Source organism: Equus asinus, chromosome 21 (assembly GCF_041296235.1).
Source record: "Equus asinus isolate D_3611 breed Donkey chromosome 21, EquAss-T2T_v2, whole genome shotgun sequence".
In the NCBI taxonomy this organism is placed as follows: Eukaryota; Metazoa; Chordata; class Mammalia; order Perissodactyla; family Equidae; genus Equus; species Equus asinus.
The window spans coordinates 44,023,505-44,042,333 of record NC_091810.1 but is presented as its reverse complement, the minus strand read 5'-3'; the positions used below and the strand labels follow the sequence as shown (position 1 = coordinate 44,042,333).

The following is an 18,829-nucleotide window of genomic DNA, read 5'->3' as shown; positions in this document are numbered from 1 at the left end:
AACCTCAGGATGTATCTACAGCTCCAGAGACGCTATGAGGCCTTGATGGAAGTCCTGCAGTCTCAGATGCTGGGTCCTAATGGGATTCTCTAAATACCGAGATAAAACAGAATTCCTCACCGGATGGGCCACTCACGGGGCTATGCTGATGACAAGATCTAAGGGCAAAGGGACTGAGTCATCGCTGACAAGACAGGAGACTTGCTGTTCTGGGGGGCATTTATTAGCCCCAGAAGGAAGCTCTGGGAAGGAACTCCATAATCTGACATGATAAACGGCCCAGGGTAAACCTTTAATTGGTCTTTATTTTGAAGTATTAAGCAGGCAAGCCCCAGCCCATCACTGGAGGATATTTTTTTTTTTTTTTAATTTTTAAAACACCTGCAATTCTCTGAGTTAAGATAGTGGGCTTTTTTCTTGAAATCGGAGGACAATGGGGATCTTACTGTCACATCTGTCCTAGCTGGAAGTGAGAGTGAAATTATGGAAGTGTCACCTTCAAATCAGCCCGCAGCCTCTGTGGGAACTCCGTCGGCTGTCTCTGCAGGGAAGGTCAACCCAGCTTCCTTGTGGGAAGGGATGCAAGGAGATCGTCCTGGTTATCACAGGGTCTGGCGCGGCCTCTCACCAGACCCACCCTTACCCCCACTTCAGTTCACGGCTTTTCTGACACTTTTTGAAAACTTGAAGCCCCAGGACTCTGCAAACGTTGGCTACACAAGCCACAAACGCAGGACCATTGCGTGGGGTTTATGATGCACCCTGTCCCTGGGTTTGATCAAAGCAGCTTCTCTTGGCATTTCCAACTGCAGGCTTGGACAGAGCCAGGAAACACAGACACGTATAAAGGATAACAATGGGCGTGGGTCTGGAAAACAGGGACACTGAGTCTCCTCAGGGCACCAGCAAGTTTTCTCGCAGGGTCAAGTCTGAACCTTCCCTCTGGAGACCCTCCCTTCAGTCTCTCACCACTGCTGCCTCCTGCCATGCTTAGCCCTCGCATGGACATCTTTGTTTAGGCGATGAGGTCAGGAACGGCTGCAAACTCTTAACACGATTTGTATTTGGCACAGCTTGTGGGGTCCATTTGTAGACTAGTTCTCCCAAAGATTAGGGAAGTCCTATCCAGGTTCAGGTACCTGCTTCAAGCTCTGTTTAAAGAAAAATGTTAGCTTATTTCTGACCTGGGCTAGGGATGAGCACCTGCGCCAAGTTAGAGAGGGTGTGACAGCTTTCTGAGTCTCACCACAGCCCAACGACACAGGTGTCTGGAGGCTTCTTGTGCAGATGTGGAAAAGACGGCTCAGAGATAAAGGTCAAGTAGCTTGCCAAAGGACACCTGGCCCGGAGCTGTGGAGCCAGGGTCAAATTCCAGTCTGTCGGACCTCAAAGGTGTACCCTTCTGACATGTGAGCTGTGAAGCCACAGAAAGAAGAGCTCATTTTGACCCCAGAAGGTGTTTGTTGCTTCTGCTTAGCTCAGCTCTGAAGTACTTTGGACTTTCACTGCCCTCTTTCCAAGCTGTTGAAGGTCCCGGTTGGAGGTGGATGGTACAGCTTAGGTTGGGTCTCTGGTTCTCAGAAGAAACAGAATCTCATGTGCAACAGCATGTGTCCCTTATGTGGGCACATCATCAGCACCGAGACAAATTTCAAAGTCCCTGAGGAAAAAGGCAGCACCTTCACTCCCTTCGAATCACCTCACAATGTCTCAAATTTGGGAACTTAAAAATATTTCCAAATGAGTAAGTACATAGGGCTCAGTTCTTGCTTTGCTGAATGACTCGACTCCTCTGAGAGAGAACACTGCCTGGATTCCAGAGTTCCTTCACGTTGCCAAGATTGTGTTTACTTGTTTCTCTCCAGAATGGCTCCTTCCTCCTTCTCACGTGGCATCCCCAGTTTATTCTTCTAACCCCAGTTGGTGAAAGCTGACCATCACTGGCTGTGGGGGATCACGATGGGAGACGTCTACATTTTAAAAGACACACTAGGTTGTTTCTCAAGGGAGAGACAGAAACTGGAAGCCTGGGCAGCCTGGGGTGGTCCTTAGCAAGTTCACCTCACGGGGACACCCTGCAGCAGGGCAGCTATCTGCGTCCTCTTTGCCAAGCAATTGAGAACATTACGGAGGCTGGGGGTAGGGGTGCTTTCTCCTTCACTTCTAATGCAGCATCTTCAGGCATTTAATTTTTTGCACCATCATTGTAGGGAGACTTAAGGAAACCAGTTTTCTATTCCTTCAAGCAAAAGTAATTCTGACAAACCAGTCTTTGGTACATGGCGCCAACTCCCTCAGCTGCAAGACATGAGATACCCAGCTGAAGATGGAAATGCTGGAAGGCTCTGCGTTGGCCAACAATATTGTTTTGGAGCCCAAAGTCAACATCTGCTAAAAGCTGAGCCATTGCCAGATAGCCATAAAAAACGGGTGGGGGTGGAGACAGGCTTTATTTTTGCTCTCTCGTCCATCAGTCATTAATGCTTGGCTTTGTTAATACAGTGAAAATTGTGTTTTTAACATGATTCTGGTTCTGCCATTTCCTGGCTAGTGGGCAACCAATCCCCTAGCCTCTTGACTCTTCGTTTTCTCGGTTTCCTCAAAAAGAAAATGGGATCATATCCTGACCCTGACACTTCATAGGGTTGCTGCGTGAATTAACTTGGAGAATGTAAATTAAACCACTTTGTAGACGTTACAAACATATACAGATATAACTGGGCACATCATCCCTGTTGGTAGCATTTCAAAGTTTGTTATTATTACAACAAATTATTTGATACTGCACAAACGCCAAAGGCAAAAGGGTGTGTGTGAAAAGGATCTGATGGTATCTAAAACCATCCTTAGATATTTTAGCATCTCTGGGCTGTCCAAAGCTAGAGTTTACTAAGATCATTAATATACAGATGTTGCAACACTTTTTAAAATGCTACTGCTCTGTAAGTAAGGTAGTTTTGAGAATTTGTGTGTGTGCAGTGTGTGTCTAAAGGACGTTTCTGATTCTCTCCTTTGCTGTCCCGTTATCTCAGAGTGCCACAAGTGCCTGCAGTGTGCAAGTCCAACACGATCCTTATTACCTCACTTCAAGAAAAAAAGAGAGCCAACAGTGTTTAGCAAGGGAAAATGGATTTCGTTCTTCCAGACGTTTCAAGGTTGGCCACCCCCTTTCAATGGGGGAGCTGAAGTGCTGCCTCTTAGACAAATGTGGCTGGATTAAAGCAGCAAGCTGAACAGGAATCCCCCCTCCAATGTTGCCAAGATGAGTTACATCTACAGACCGGGGAGTGCAGGCTGTGTCTGAAAACCCCTGTTGACTCAAAAGACACTGCAACAAATCTCTTAATGAAACTCTAAGACTGCAAACAAAGTTTAAAACTAAGAGGAATCAGTAAAAGGGGGCGGAGGGGCGTGGACTTTACTCAAAATAGAGTAAGACTGAAATCTTCAATAGGCTCAAAGCTCCTTGAAGGAAAAGTCCTTTTCTCCCAGGAGGATCCTGATGCCTTAAGCAGCTCTGCCTTTTTCCCAGACATGAAGACCCTATCTGGCAGGGTGGACCAGACCGTGCCCTCATGTGCTTACATGTGGGGAATTAACATCACACCCAGATTAAAGAGCTTTGGCAGGAACCTGTTCATCTGCAGAGCCAGCTTCCCCGGTTGTGTCGCCCCGCCTCCCTTTCTCTCCTGTGGCTTGCAATGGTTGGGTGAGCATGTAACTGCTAGTAGAGGAAGGAGCAGTTAAATCCCTCCCACGACAACAGTTCAGACGTTGTCCTCTTTTCCTTCCTCACCTGGGGCCTGAGAGAGAGCCAGGGCAGGGTGACTCCAGAGCTTCTGCTCTTAAAGGTAAGCAGGCAAACAAACAAACTGCCACCTTTATTTCCCGATGGTGAGAAATCACATATTCCTTCTGCCTCTCATTTTAGTAGCTTTGGGGATATTTGGTAGTCTTTGAGGGATAAAGAAAAAAGTGAAATCTGAACCATCTTTTTATTTCATGTACATTTTATTTTTATGTATTGAGTTTTAAACACAGCATCTTCCAATCTACTTGTGATAAAAGGAGTATCAGAAAAGAGCCAAGTAATCGCAAGAAAAAAAAAATTGTAACTATATGTGGTGATGAATGTTAACTTATTCTGGTAATCACTTCACAATATACACACATATCAAATCATTTTGTATGCCTAAAACTAATACAACGTTAAATGTCAATTATATCTCAATTTTTAATAATTAACTAATTAAGGGGAAAAAAGGCAAGTGACTCAGAAGATTTATTTCAAAATGCATTCCGGCATATCTTTGGCTCTCATTCTGAAAGGCCTGGCCCAAGAGTGGGAACAGCTGAAATCTCTGAACCCTTCTCCCATCCAATAAACATCAGCCCAACAAGAGGTTTCTTCACGGGCTTTTGAATCTGAAGGCTTCATCCCTACATGAAGCCAAAACCCAGGGATTCTTCCAAGAAGTGGGCCATGAAATTAGATTTGCAATGCAAAAAACCCTCTCACTCGGGCAAGCTGCAGGCATGCTAGCTTGGATGGGAAACTTATATTAAAAGCCTAAGACATGTAACTTTTCTTATTAGGTTACTGTCATGGGGAACTAAAAATTTCTGTGTTTTTGGCTGTTCTGAAACTATACTTTAGTAAGCTCTGATACGTGGTAGTTAATTTTTCTTCTATGTAGGAAACATAAAAACGTATTTACACACACATATATATGTATATATAATGTATATTCAAACATGCACTCAGGGGAAGTAAGGGAGAGAAATTTCTAGTTAAACATGATCTTGAGAAATTCTTCCATATGTGGAAAAGTCCTCAGCTCGTCTGACATATAGCGATACACACATATATACACAAAGGACACTATGTATACATTTATCCCACGTTCATTTAACCTCAAAACATAAAATAAATTCTTTTTTTTTCCTCCCTAAGCAAAAGCTAGGAATAACAACTCTATATACAGAATCCATCTTCTGGGGGCAATGGAGCAAGTTAAACCCCTCGTCTGTTTGTTCGAATTCAAAGGGCTGCACTTTGGCTAATCTGTTGGGGAAAGTGCAAGGAGAGCAGGGCATTAATCACAAGCCCGACCAGCGTTTCACGGAGAGGGGCGAGGGCGAGTGGGGAACCTGGGGCCTCGAGTTGGCTTTCTGAGCAGTAACAGGGCCCCGGAGGGGCTGCTGTGACCCTGCATTCTCCTGGTGGACAGTGAGACTCCACCGGCTCCTACTGACCAAACATAAAATGCTGCCTCCTGTCACCTGCCTCCAGCCACCACCTCAATGAGTGCCTGATTGTAGAGATGGCTGGAAATTCCCCTCCCATGGGAATGCTCTGCAGGACACTCCTGATTCTATCTGAGCCCAGGTACCCAAGGCTCAGGTGTGTGCAGCATGGACGGAGGTGGGAAGGTGAGAGGTCAAGAACGCTGTTTTTATTTTCTGAGCTAGCTCTACCTTACGGCTCTTTTGCCTGTAAGAAGAGTGGAGGGGGGACATGTTTTGGGACCAAAAATCTCAAAATCAAGGTAGCAAGTGTTACAGCTTCTTTGAAGTAGAGCACAGATGCAGTCAGCATGGGTGGGATCATTGGATGATATCTTAAAATACAGTCTGTATATCTGTCCTATGACCACTAGTTTGAAGAGATGGCCAAATTGAAGTCTGGATTCTTTAGTTATTTGATAGCTTATAGGAAAATGATACGTAGCTCAACCAGAAATCTATAGAAGTTTTTACTGGAAAATGGAAGAGGACATTCAGTGCTCTGAAATGTGTCTAGGGGTACAAACTCATGTCTCGCTGAGAGCCAACATGTGCCAGGACCACAGACTAACAAGGAGCAACAGACAAAGGACAAATGATCATTATTTACATCTGTAGACAGATTCTGGAAATTGCCGAGTGGAGTGGGTAATATTTAGGACTAGGGCAATCAGTTTTCTAGGAATAGATTAGTAGAGTGGACATCCTAAAGCAAAGGATGCAAAATGGAAAACTCAGCTTCTGTCACAGTAAGGTCACTATCTGAAAGTAATCCCAGAACCCTGGCTGCTCTGATGGCATCCCCTGGCCATCGTCTACTTTGCTCTGGGGGCCTGGTTTGTCCAGACCCTGTGTATGCAGAGGCTCATGAGTGAGTGAGCAATGGAATGTTGGTACTGGCCATCCGCTGCCAAGGGCCCTCTGTAACCTAGAGCAATTCCCCTCCCTCTCTGTGCCATGCTCTCCACTCCTTGAGCATCTCACTCTGGTGATTCCATGGCAGTGGAAGAATTGTAGGAAGCCACATTTTCCTTGCACAGGGACAGCAGGAATAGAGAAGAATAAAGAGGAACAGGTGAAATGGGGGGAAATGAAAGGAATAAAGCCACAAAACAGAAGAATGGAAATAAAGACAATGAAAGTTGGGACAAATAGAACTGATGAGATGACATTTTAATTCAACTTTGGAAAAAAAATCAAAATAGGATAAAATTTACTACACTTCAATGGGAAAGGGAACAGCACATTTACATTCTAGAAAAAGTTGATATTATAGCCATGCAACTATATTTAATATATATGGTTGCATAAATACATCCACACTGACATCCAAAGAGGTTTGCCACCAACGCACAACACTCTGAGACTCAGGCCCTCATCTTGGGCCTGTTGATTTTCAGGCGTGTGACTCTGGATAATTAACAACCTCTCTGAGCTCCAGTTTCTTTATCTGTCTCATGGGGATACTTTCATCTGCCTTTCCCATTTTTCAAAAGTACTATGGCAACAACTCATTCAACAAAGATTATCCAGTGCATACTGTGGGTCAGAGAGGTGTCAATGTGCTTTGCAATATGTAGCACAGACTATGAATATAACATAAAATTCAACCAAATTTTTCCATAGTCAATTTAATAAGTATTATGCCTTCATGCTCCTGGACTCTGTAGCCCTCCTTTAGAAGCAGGATTTCTATAAGTAAAATGTGAAATTTAAAATTTAAATGGGATCTGAAAGGCTTCAAGGCAGTCAAAATTCCTTGAGCTTTCCAACTCTTGTGAGTGAGCATTTCCATTCAAAGAAGGAGGGAGAGAGAGGAGAGGTAAGTTCTAGAAAGTGGCCACATATTCTGGGGTTTCTGGTCCAAAAATGTTTAGGCTTTTGCCATTTAGGTCCTTACAAATTAGAATCAGAGTGGCAGATGCTTTAACAAACGGAAGTGCATTTTGTACAAAAAAGCAGTGAGATCCAGGTCCTTAAAGACCCAAGACCCAGACACAAAAATGTGAGTCCTGAATGCCCGTGGGCAGCCTGAACAAGGCCTGGCATTTTGAGTTGGCTGGAGTGTAGACCTCACTCTGATACTGTGCTTTTTTTTTTTTTTTTTTAATCCACGGGGTTAATTCATACCTGGGAGCAATTGGAAGGACTTGTCTCAGGAAAATCTGACTTTTCCTGGGACAATAAAAATCATGTGATGTCTGGAAATATAAGTTAAAAGACTTGACATCCTTGATGCTACTTAAAGAAAATAAACGATACTGATGACAACAGGTAGAGAGGGCATTTAGGAGAAGTTGAATTACCACTTAGCTTTTCTAAAATCAGTTTTGGTGACTTCACTACAAATAAAATCACTAATGAGTCTCCAGCATGTTCCATTTATTCTTTGGTCTTCATTGTTTCACAAAGCTCACCAGCAGCCTGTGTCATAGGAATTATTTGTTGTCTACTCTTGTGCCCACTTCTTGGATTGAAAGATTTCCTAAGGTATTTCTGGGATTTGTCTGTATGTTCTACTTGGATATATTCAACGGCTATGTCCATCCTGAAGGTCACAGGCCACCAACTATTAACTGCCCCTTTCTCCAGTAGGGGTCTAGGCTGTTGGACTGCCAGGCCCCACTGACTTCTCTTATGTGTTCTCCAAATCCTCTCTTCCCTTCATCACATTCATTTTCAACCCATGAGGGGTTGCGTATTTACGATTATCCTTGCTTTTGGATCCTCATCCTTATAATGGCTCCCTTAGTTCAGATCTATTGGGCTTTGGTGGGATAACCATTCTCAGATGCTATAGGCTTTAAAAAGTTATCCCAAGAAATGAATGAAAGAGGCACTCCCATTTTTTGCTACGCAAAGCATGCAGGAACTTGCCTCAGAACTCTACATTCTGATGAAAAACACTGCTAGCAATGGGATCAGCTATGTTTTAAACTGGGTAGCCCCTTTCTTCACCTGATACTCTGAGAACAGTATTTCTCAGAGCACAGATGTTACTAGAAAAGAAAAAAAGATTCTATGATCAAATAAGTCTGGGAAATGCTGGATTAAATAAAATTGGAGAGCTTTCTTTCTTATATGACTTTTTAGATCCTTTGATCTGCTAATTGCACCAAGACTCTCCAAGATTGAGTTATAATATGCAGCACTTTCCCAAAATTCTTTGCCCACTGAATCTCTGTTTCAAGACTTTCCTCAGGGGACTAATGTTCTAAAAGTTACTTTAGGAAATGTTAGTCTAGACTTATAACTCTTGGATTCAGTTTCTCCTGAGGAGAAAACAGAAATCATAGAGAAGGAGAGAGGGACAGGGAAGAAATGGAAAAAGAATCTAATTCTGCAAGTACCTGGCAATACTTTAACTGAATTTCCTAAGGAAAAATGAGTTTCTCTGGAAAAGTAGAAAAGTGACTGATTTTTTTAAATATTTCTTTGTTTTCCTGTGTTCTGATCTCTTAATAAAGCTCAAGAGGCAAGATCGACATTTTGTAGCTCCTCTTGCAAAAGACATTGTTGGTCAACCCTCAGGGCTACAGGAAAGTTAGGGTTGGAAGGTTCATGGGAAGGGAATCAGGAATCCCTTGGAAAAGACCTTTCCCCATGAAGTCAGTCCAGTTAACATGGGTACATTATAGACATGTACTTTGAATCTCATCCAAATCAATCCATTATTCGGACTCTAATGTTATCACATACTGATACAAGGCTGTCACTTTCTCCTACGAAGTAGTTTCACTCCACACACATTAGTATGTATGCTTAAATAATTATTTGTAGAGTTTGTAATCAATTGGGAAAGATTTCCCACACTTTCGATGACTGTTACATTTTGGACTTAGATTTATTACAATGCATATATTGATATAAAAGTTGTTTGTGATTATGAATTTCAAATCTCCAGTACAGGGGAGGGCATCATTGTCCTACACCTGGAAGACCTTGTCAAAAAGGCCAACCAGCCCAGGGGATCTAGCCATCTCCATCACTAGAGTCAACCTACTCATACCAGAGCTCCTTGCTTAACTCTCCTTCTCTAATCAAAAGAATGCAGCAAGAGAGCCTTGCTGATTCCAGTTTAAAACCACAAAATTATCCCTCTGGTTTAGGGTATTTCTCTTTCACAATGAACCACACTGCAGAGTAAGATCCTAAGTCCATATGGGCCCCTAATTAAGTTATAACTATCTTTTATTTGTCTTGTTTTGATTGACATGATCTAGAAAAGAACTGAACAAGACATCAGATGACCTAGATTTTTGTCCTAGGACTAGAAAGCAAACTCCTTGTAGGTAGGTGTTCTGTCTTGTCCATCATGCTCTTCCCAAGCCCAGCATAGTGGCTGGCATGGAATATGTGCTCCAATTAGTACTAGCTGTGTGAGCAAATCACCAGCAGCAGGACTCTAGTCAGTTCACCCTCTTCCTCTAAGGGCCTGGACTTCTCATCTGCAGAAGGGAATGAGGCTATCTGCCTCTATGTCCATGAGTTGCCTGGAGTGGTCACTGAGATGAAGGATGTGAAATTGGAAGGCCATCACCATACTCTCAACAGTAGCAATGAGAAAGGTCTATCAGAAGGCTTTACGGCGTCTTAGCCAGACACTCCTCAAGGAACTGGAAGGGGACGCCCCCTGAGCAATGATTTCTGCCCTATGACAACCTCTAGTGTCAGTGGACAAACACTGGAGGGTCAGCCAAATAGGCAAGTACTCTAGTTTGTGATTAAAGATCTCTGCAAAGTAGCAGGAGACTTATTTGTGAGAAAGATCATTCACAAGGCAGGTAAGTTTGATCTTGTGCCCAATTTCTAGCAGGACATATTAGCATATGTGTCTCTGTGATGAAACAAGCCAGTTTGCTATCTCAGCAAGTCCTTGTGTGACCCACTCTCCCAATTTAGCTCCAAATTCTTCCTTCTACCCCATACCACTCTCTGTTCCTGTCTCTCTGGGGAAAAGCCAGGGTGGCCTTCCAGCACCAAAAAAACCAAACACCCCTCACAAGAGAAGGTCAAGGAGCAAAGGGCAGTGTATCAAAGATCAGGGACTATGAATGAGAATGAGGAGATTTAGTTAGCAGGATGCCAGGTACAATAGGGCAGAGGAGTGCAGGGAGGTGGTGATGGTAGTGAGGGATGAGAATTGAATAAATAAAACCAAATCAAACCAGTACCACAGACATCCAAGATAATGACATAAAATTAATCTCTCTCTCCACTTTGCTGATTTCCAAATTGAGAACCATTTTAAGAGCTAATAACATGAACTGGTGCCCTTCTGCACTTGGCTTCAGAAATCAAGATTTCTGTGTGAACACCTTCTACAGTGTTGAGGTCTCTGAGGGCAAATGTTTCTGGGTACAAGGGTAGAGCCAAGCTGGGGTCAAGTGTCAGGGGCCCTCCTGTTTGGAGCTACCTCACTGCACAGCCCCAGGGAGCACTTCTTACATTATGTACTATATAAATGGCTCCCCCTGGAGTTGTACTTCTGGTAAAACATCTTGGGGACTCAGAATCTTAACTTCCTTGGGATGCTAGTCATATGAGGTGAAAAGGAAACGGAGCCATTTGAAAAAAAGTTTTAGGAGCATAATAAGAACCCCTTCCTCCAGCAAACAATTAAACCCCTCTTCACATAGGTAATTCCAATAAGCCCTCCCCTTACATATCAAGAAATATATAACAAAGGCATTCACACTTATCCAGATGATTATATCCCATTACCTATGGCCCCATCCCTCTTGAAATTTATTGTATAAGTTACATTAGGATCTTACACAAAAAAGTCATAATACAATAAAGGAGGAAATTCTGCTAATATTAACTATATTATCCTGCTGGTTTGCATTTAATTTCACAATTTCCAAGAAATTCACCTTCAAGAGTTTTAATACTAAACACTATAAATAGTTTTCGCATTTGGTGGGTGAATGCAAATATCACTGGAAATCACAGGAGGTTTGTGTTTTTGCCAATCCACCTTTTCACTTGCTCTCCTTAGTCACGGGAGAAGATAGGGTCCAAATCAAATAAACCAGACTCCTTGACTTCACTGACTAAAATGTAAGCAAAACTGATTTCTCCTCATGCTATTTTGCCCGACTATTAATTTGCATCACTAAGGAATTTTCTAGGAAAGTGCTCAGCAAACTCAAAGCTTCTCTGGTTGCCAAGCTCATGGAAACAAAGTGCTTTCTCTTAAAACTTGAGAGAGACATTCCAAAGTAACCCACCATTAGATACTGAGCCAGCGATAGACTACATATCTATGAAAGAAGAAAGGAGGGGAGGAAAGAAAATGCATAACATAAACAAGAACAGACAAAACCTTAAAGAGGAAAGAGAAAGGAAAACATTTAGATTCCTTGAGTGATGGAAATAAATACCAAAGCTATTAGTTTCAGTTCAAAGAACGTATCACTTTATGCTGTTTATTATTTCTTGAGGATTATTTATTTTATCTTAAAATATCCAAAGGGTAAAAGGGGTCCTGGAGGTAAGCGGCAATGAAACTGACCTGGTCGGGAGAAGGCCTGTGATTGGAATGTTGCGACCTCCCAGGAGATCGGTGGTGGTGATGATGGTGGTGGTGGTGGTAATGGTGGTGGTCCTCATCGTAGTTGTCTGCCATCAGCTTCATTCTGTTCTGGGTCTGTGCAGAACAAAAACCAAAGAAGATTCCATCAGGAGCTAGAGGACGAGCCAAAGAGACTCAGGGAATAATTACAACACCTATAGGGTTCCCTTCATTCCTAATTCAGAAGTTTTCATGTTTGGTCAAACTGAAACTTAATAATGAATGCACCATGCCATTAGCTTTGGTGAAAGAGGATCTGCCACATCCTTGAAGCTATTGTGTTCTCAGATCTACACTGGTAGCTCTTAGTGTACTGCCCCCATGTGATTTAAAAGGGAAGAAATGAACACATCCTAAGGTGCTTAAGCTTGCAATCACAAACTGCCAACAATCACATCCTACACTCTGGAGCAAGCGAGAGAAGGAAGCCCTGAATGAAAAGATGGCAAAGCGCTGAGTGGAGACACAGAACTACAGACAAACAATGGTCTCGCGAGACAAGGCAACGAAATCCACTCAAAGCTGCCAAATGCAAAAATACCAGTGGAGACGGTTTGTTGCTATGATGACTTCTGGTGAAAGAGCTGTCAATGGAGATTTTAATTGATATTGTTCTTTGAAGAAATTGAGCAAAAGGAGCAAAGACAATGGAGAAGAACTGACTACTCTAATTTAAATCCCGCTATGTTTGTCACATGAGGCAACTAGGTGTCGTGGTTAAACCCTCTGGGCCATAGAACTGTATTGTTTTATTACACAGAGCAAGAAACAGACCAGCGATGAATTGACCTAACAGGGTCACAGAACCTAGAAAAATGCCTAAAGACCACAGAAAAGGGCAGATAAAAATATCCAGCCCAGAAAGCCAGGAAATGTGGAGCCTACAAGTATGAGTTAGGAGATAAGACTGTCTGGATTCAAGTCCTACTCCACCTCTTTGCTGGTTATGTGGTCTTCTGAGAGTTAACTATTTCTAAGCTTCAATTTCCTCAACTCTAACAAGGGAGCAATGATGCCCTCCCTCCGTGCCATCGCTGTGAGGAGTAAGTGATATGACAGACTTCAAGTGTCGGTTCAGGACCTGACACACAATGGGCTCACAAGTCAAATGCTATCATTACTATTATTGTTGTTGTTATTTACTGTAAGAAACTTCTCCTTCTTAATACATGCTGTTTACCTTGCCTGCAAGGCCTCCCCCAGCCGCCTTCCCTTCCCTCTAACTTCTGTGTCTGGCTAACTCACAGTCTTTTCCTGACTCTACCCTTGAGGCTGGCTGACATGTGCCGCTTGCTTAGCCTCGCTCCGTGACCACGGATTTATCTGTTCATCTGTCAGTAGACTTGGGGCTGTTTCTTTCATTTGCTTCTCCCCAGAATCTAGCATGGGGCCTAGCAGATGTTGATACACTAAGCACGTTGCTGCAATAAGTGACTGAAAGAAAGAAGGGGCCATGATTTTGAGGGATGCTGCCATTGTGGAGGCGAGCTGCACTTTTGTTTTCAGCCAGGGAAGGTCACTGAGAGTTGAGGACACATCTTGAGTTGCCATAACAATCCCACTGGTGGCTTGAGATGACAACAAGCCATCAGCACTTTAAGAGAGCTGGAAGTCAGGGGCTGGCAGAGCCTCTGGTCAGTTGGAATTTTATTATGTAACATAAATAATACTCTGATAATAATTTTGGACCTAACATAGTGTATCCTTACAGTATTTTTCACATAGTCAAACTTATTCTGAAGACTTTCCTGGGAAAAATTATTACTATTCTCATTTGCAGCTAGAAAATCAAGGCATAGATTTCAGGCCCCAGAATCTCTTCCTTGACATAGAACATAGAGATTTTCTGGGTCTTCCAATTCTCCAATCTCTAGGCTTTTCTCTTTGCCATGCTACTAGCAAAAAAGGCAAGCAGCTAAACAGGTAGAAATAGCTTTCCCATAAATGCTTCGGTTCTCTTAAGTTTTGGAAACACCTCACAACCCAATTCTACCTGCCAGAGGATGTCTCAATGATTGACTCACTCCATTTTAAAAAATGTGTACAATACTTGAGGCCCCAGAGTGACTGTAAAAAAAATGCATGTATATGGATGAAAATAATAAAAATAGAGGGAAAGATCCACCTAAAAATGAAATAAAACATCCCAGGCAACCTTTGGCAGCTGATAGCATTTCCATCCTTCACTTGTCCACTTAAAGTGTCAGAAGACCCAATGAAGAAGTTATGCCTTGTGAAAGAGAGCAGGTCAGTGGAGCTGTTGCTGACCAAGTGCTGAGACTCCCCTTCTTCAGTCTGCCCTTGAATATGAGATTCTGAAATTCAGTGTTCACACCTAAAATTCCAGTATTGTCAGGAGCCTGTACTTTTGAACTTGTGAACTAATAAATCTGGAATTGTTTCTTCTAACAGAATTCTGAGAGCCTGAAGGGAGCTGTAAGATCTGCTATCATCAAGAAGGAAGGGACTCACCCAAGAATGAACGAGGAAGCCTAAATGAACAAATAATAACTCTGCTATTGTAAACATCATAACGTCCTTATCCTTTGGGGAAGCTCCTGTGATTTTATGAGATTATTTTCTTACCAGCGACAAGCCTAAAGTTCCCTACCTTTGAACTGTATCCCATAAAAGAATGTACAAGCTAAACAAGATGCTATATGCAGTCCTAAATGTGTCTGCTGAAATGAGGTGTTGGAGAGTAGGCATGTCATGGGATAAAGACTGTAAATGAATGATGTCATCTTTCCAATTTGGTGCTGAAATATAAATAAACCACATTGTTCATGTGAATACCAGATCTGGGGGAAATGTACACAGAGCAATTGTGAGCGGAAGAGGCTTCTTTTGATTAGTCTGGGCTGGAAGAGAAGAGTGTGAAACGGAGATGAAAAATGAGAGTTTGGCCTGATACTCTAGACCAGTTTTATTTATCTTGCTTGTAACATATCCCCTAAACTGTGACCGATTTCTTACAGGCTGGTTGCTAGTTTTCCCTTCTATAAAAAAGTTTGACCAATCCTGCTCGCTTAATCGTCAGTTGATCTCTTCTAATTTTTTTTTTAAGTCTACAATACCTATCCCCATCTCTGCCCAATTATATTGGTTTCCTAACACACCAAGAATGGTCTGGAAGGACAGGAAGCCATGAATAAGACTCCCTAAAGGTTGATGGAAGAAAAAGTGCAGAAAATTGGAACAAGGATTGGAACAAGGATACTATTTGTTCAAATCACTCCAGACATGTTTACCAGGTGATTCCACGTGTAATGGCTCATATCCCCGTAGCCATCAGATACACGAGGTGCCCACCACAAAGCCTTAAACAGCAAATCCTCTGGGCAGTCATAACTGAAATCCCAGGAAAACTAATATCGAGTTGGAGAGGGATGGCTTTCCACAGCGCTGCACTGGGGAACTCGTGGACTCACTTAGCAATTCACTGAAGCCCCTTTTTATTTCCTTTTCAGTGTCTACCAAACTGCTGACCTGACACTTTCGCCTTTGGCTAACCGTGTTATATTCATTTTACTATATTATGTCATGACTGCTGAGGCAAATCTAATCAGATTTCATTTTCTACTTCCTCTTTCTTCCAGGCGCCACCTTATTTCTCTAGGGCAATAGGCTCCCAACAGCTCTCCTGCTGCACTCTTGCCTCCCATTGAACACAATCCACAGCCTGAGTGACATCAGACCCCTGCAAGTCCCTGGCTTCAAGTTCCTCAGAGGCTCTCTACTGCCCTCAGGAAAATAGCCCCTGCTCCTCCACACTTTGCAGGCTTCTGAGAGGTAACTGCTGTCCCCCTCCGAGTCTCATGTCTCATCCCCCCCGCCCTCTCCCTGGCCCTGGGACACGCTGCTCTCTGTTCCTGTCATGTCCTTCATCGTCTTCCCCTTTACCTGAACTATACCCATTAGTTCCTCTGGTCTTAGCTTCAATAACATTACCTCCAGAAATGCCTTCCCTAAGCCCACCTTAGAAGGATTTAAGTGCTCTTCCACTGCCTTCCCCAGAATCCTGTACCCAGCCCCAGCCCCAGCCCCGTTCCATCACAGCACTTACCTCAATGAATGGTAAATAATCATGTGATTTCTTGGCTTTCTGCACCACTAGGCTGAAATTCTCTTGAGGGAAGCATTATATCTGAATTACCTTTATACTCACCATATAGCACAGAATCTGGTATATAAGTAGTAAGTAAATGTGTGTTGAATAAATGTATGACTGTATGAAGGAATGCATGGAAAAGGTATAGGCTACTTTGGAACAGATGAAAGGGAAAAATACACAACCGGCGTCTGTGATGAGTCAGTTGAATACATAATTCTTCAGGTGGTAGTTTAACTCCTCCTGTTGAGTACTTGCTCTTGCTTGTTGTTCTCGCGAGTAGGGAGAGCAGGATAAATGTATAGTTTTGGAGCTGTTGGAAAAAGTCAAACTGATCTTCTTCAAGAAATACTCCATTCCTTAGTAAAATGGACCCAGTGAAATACCTCACCATGTCCCCAGTTACTCACCTCATTAAGAATAGAGGGTGTTTGGGTGTTATGAGGTTCATTTCCTTACTATCCCCTAGCTTTTGGAAGAGCAAGGGCCCTTAGAATACTTTTGTGAGCACCAGAAGTCAACCATGGAAAACCGAAACTTTATCCATTAACTAAAATCCCTGATGAACACCATCTGTGAAAAGGTGCCATATACTTCGTCTCTCTTGACATTTCTGAAGAGTTTATCCAAGGAGCTCTTGAAACAAAACGAAAATCCTTGATTGACTAGTAATAGACTCAATAGCTTAATGGCAATATGTAGCTATAAAAGTTTAATATTAAAACTGCCTTTAAAAATATTTTAGCAAGGTGGCAATAACGAACTATGCTTTGATCAGTCATCTGGATCAAGTTAACAATAAAACCTTCATGAATATGGTTTAAATAAGAAAAAAATATACTAAGATTTGTTGCTATGGGATATGGAGATAATACCATACAATAGCAATTATACTTTCTTCTACCAGGTTTTCCTTTCTTCCTCTTTCCCGCCAGACAAATCCAAAATAGTTCAGCACTCTTCTACTGGTCCTGTTTCTGCCAAATCAGAGCAAGGTCAACAGTTCTTGTCTCCAAGGAAAAGATGGAGAAACTAGATAACAACTGGACAGTGAGGAGGAGAGAGATTTCCTGAACATTCACCAGGACCACATGGCAATGAATCATAACCGAGTGGGCTCTAGGTTCCAATGCTCAGGTCAATATTGAAGGACAAAACAAAGCAGGAGGATGAAGAAGCCATTAGGAGAATATGCCACATTGGGGAACCTTATGGGAGTAAGTAAGAATCAGTGATGGGAAGGCTTCTACTCTGGATATTGTACAGAAATTCATTCAACACTTACCAAAGTTTTGCAATCACAAAGACAAGTACGATTATGTGCCAGGATAAAGGTTTGACCAGTATACTTTCATTGAATCCTTGCTCTTGAGATAGCTACTCTTATGAGCGCTCTTTTACAGATGAGGAAACCAAGCCCATAGTAGCTCAGCTAGTGAGTGGAGGAACAGGACTTAAACCCAGGTTTCTGACTCCAGAGTCCTGTGGTAGTGATATGAAGGGTAAGGTTTCAGGCCAGATGCAGGAGACAAAGCAAAGACAAATAAGACATGAGGAATCAGGGGACTGACTATATAACAGAAAATGGGAAAGAAAACAAGAGAGAATAGATAGGTTTACACGAATGTCCAGAAGCAGGAGAAATCCTCTAGCTAAGATGCCCTTGAGCTAAGAATTGAAAGTGGGCGTGGATATGGTATACAGAAGGGTGGGCTGGGAGATTTCATGGCAAACTCACCCCCTAATCACCTTGAGAGGAAAAATAGGTTTATGAGGGGATCTGAAACCCATGACATGAGGTGTGTATGCATGTGTGTGTGTGTGTGTGTGTGTGTGTGTGTGTGTGTATCGCTTTCCTCATTCCTTTATTGGATGTGGAGAAAACAGGAAACATATTTGAGATCATAATTCACTATCTTATTTCTCAGAAGAACTTATCAACTTGGGGTATTCTTGAAGGAATTTAAGACAGAGCCACAGACATATGTTCACACGTGTCAAACTATGGCATCTCTGGGAAAATGGGCTGGGCTCTGGGCATCTATCTATTTACAAATATCTGCACAATCCACCGCTACAGCATCAGTCTTGCCTTGAAAACTGGTGTGAACTCCCCCAACTCATTCAGCTGATCAGTCCTTCCTGCCATTCATCTGCAGCCAAACAGAACACTGATGAGACTCTCTCTCCCAACCTTCTGAAGGCATCTCCCTCAGTCCTTATTTATAGACAGAAAATTAGTAGGTCACCATGGAGGGTTTGGCTGCTACTTTTGTACCTACTCATTAAGTATCTTTTATATTTTATTTTTAATTGTTATAGAGAATGTCAGTGCCCCTCCCATATCCTCTTGTTCCACGCTGGAGGTCACTTGCAGCTTGGATGGACAGTCCTGGGTGAGCTTCTGGCTTCCCACCTCAAGCCCCTGCACCTCTCTCTGTCTGAGGTATTCTTCTGGCCACAGGAGCAAGTTTGGCCTGGGAACAGGGCAGACCAGAAATGCTGGGGATCTCATGCCCTTAGAACAACCTTCGATCTATGTGATAGGGAGATGATGGATAAATAACCAGCATCTTGGCTCCTTAGTGGGACAACACTATGGTGCGTTCAAGAATCTCTCAGTAGGTCTCCAGTAGGATGCAGCCCTGGTTGACAATAGTGGGACACCAACCATTAATGCACCTTTATTGGCCTTTTCACTTCCCTGTCTCACTTTTCCATTTTCTCACCATGTACTTCTTGGGATCATGTTCCAAATAAACTACCTGCACCAAATCTTTGTCTCTGTTTTTGTGGGAATTCCAGCAAAGACCCTGTTGAATGATTAACAAGTCTGTATCTAACTCTGGCACAGG

At 42.8% G+C, this 18,829-nt stretch overlaps 1 protein-coding gene across 7 annotated transcripts in view; it reads right to left on the bottom strand.

Annotated features, from left to right (window-relative positions):
- Positions 1–18,829, bottom strand: part of ERC2 (ELKS/RAB6-interacting/CAST family member 2) — a 912,338-nt gene that overhangs the window by 180,937 nt on the left and 712,572 nt on the right. For all 7 annotated transcript variants that reach the window (XR_011496408.1, XR_011496409.1, XR_011496406.1 and 4 more), the window contains one exon: positions 11,804–11,938. Coding sequence is in view for 3 of the 7 variants with exons in the window: in XM_070492831.1 (XP_070348932.1) it covers positions 11,804–11,938 (135 nt within the window). In the remaining 4 variants the exon portion in view is untranslated. The remainder of the gene's footprint in view (positions 1–11,803; positions 11,939–18,829) is intronic.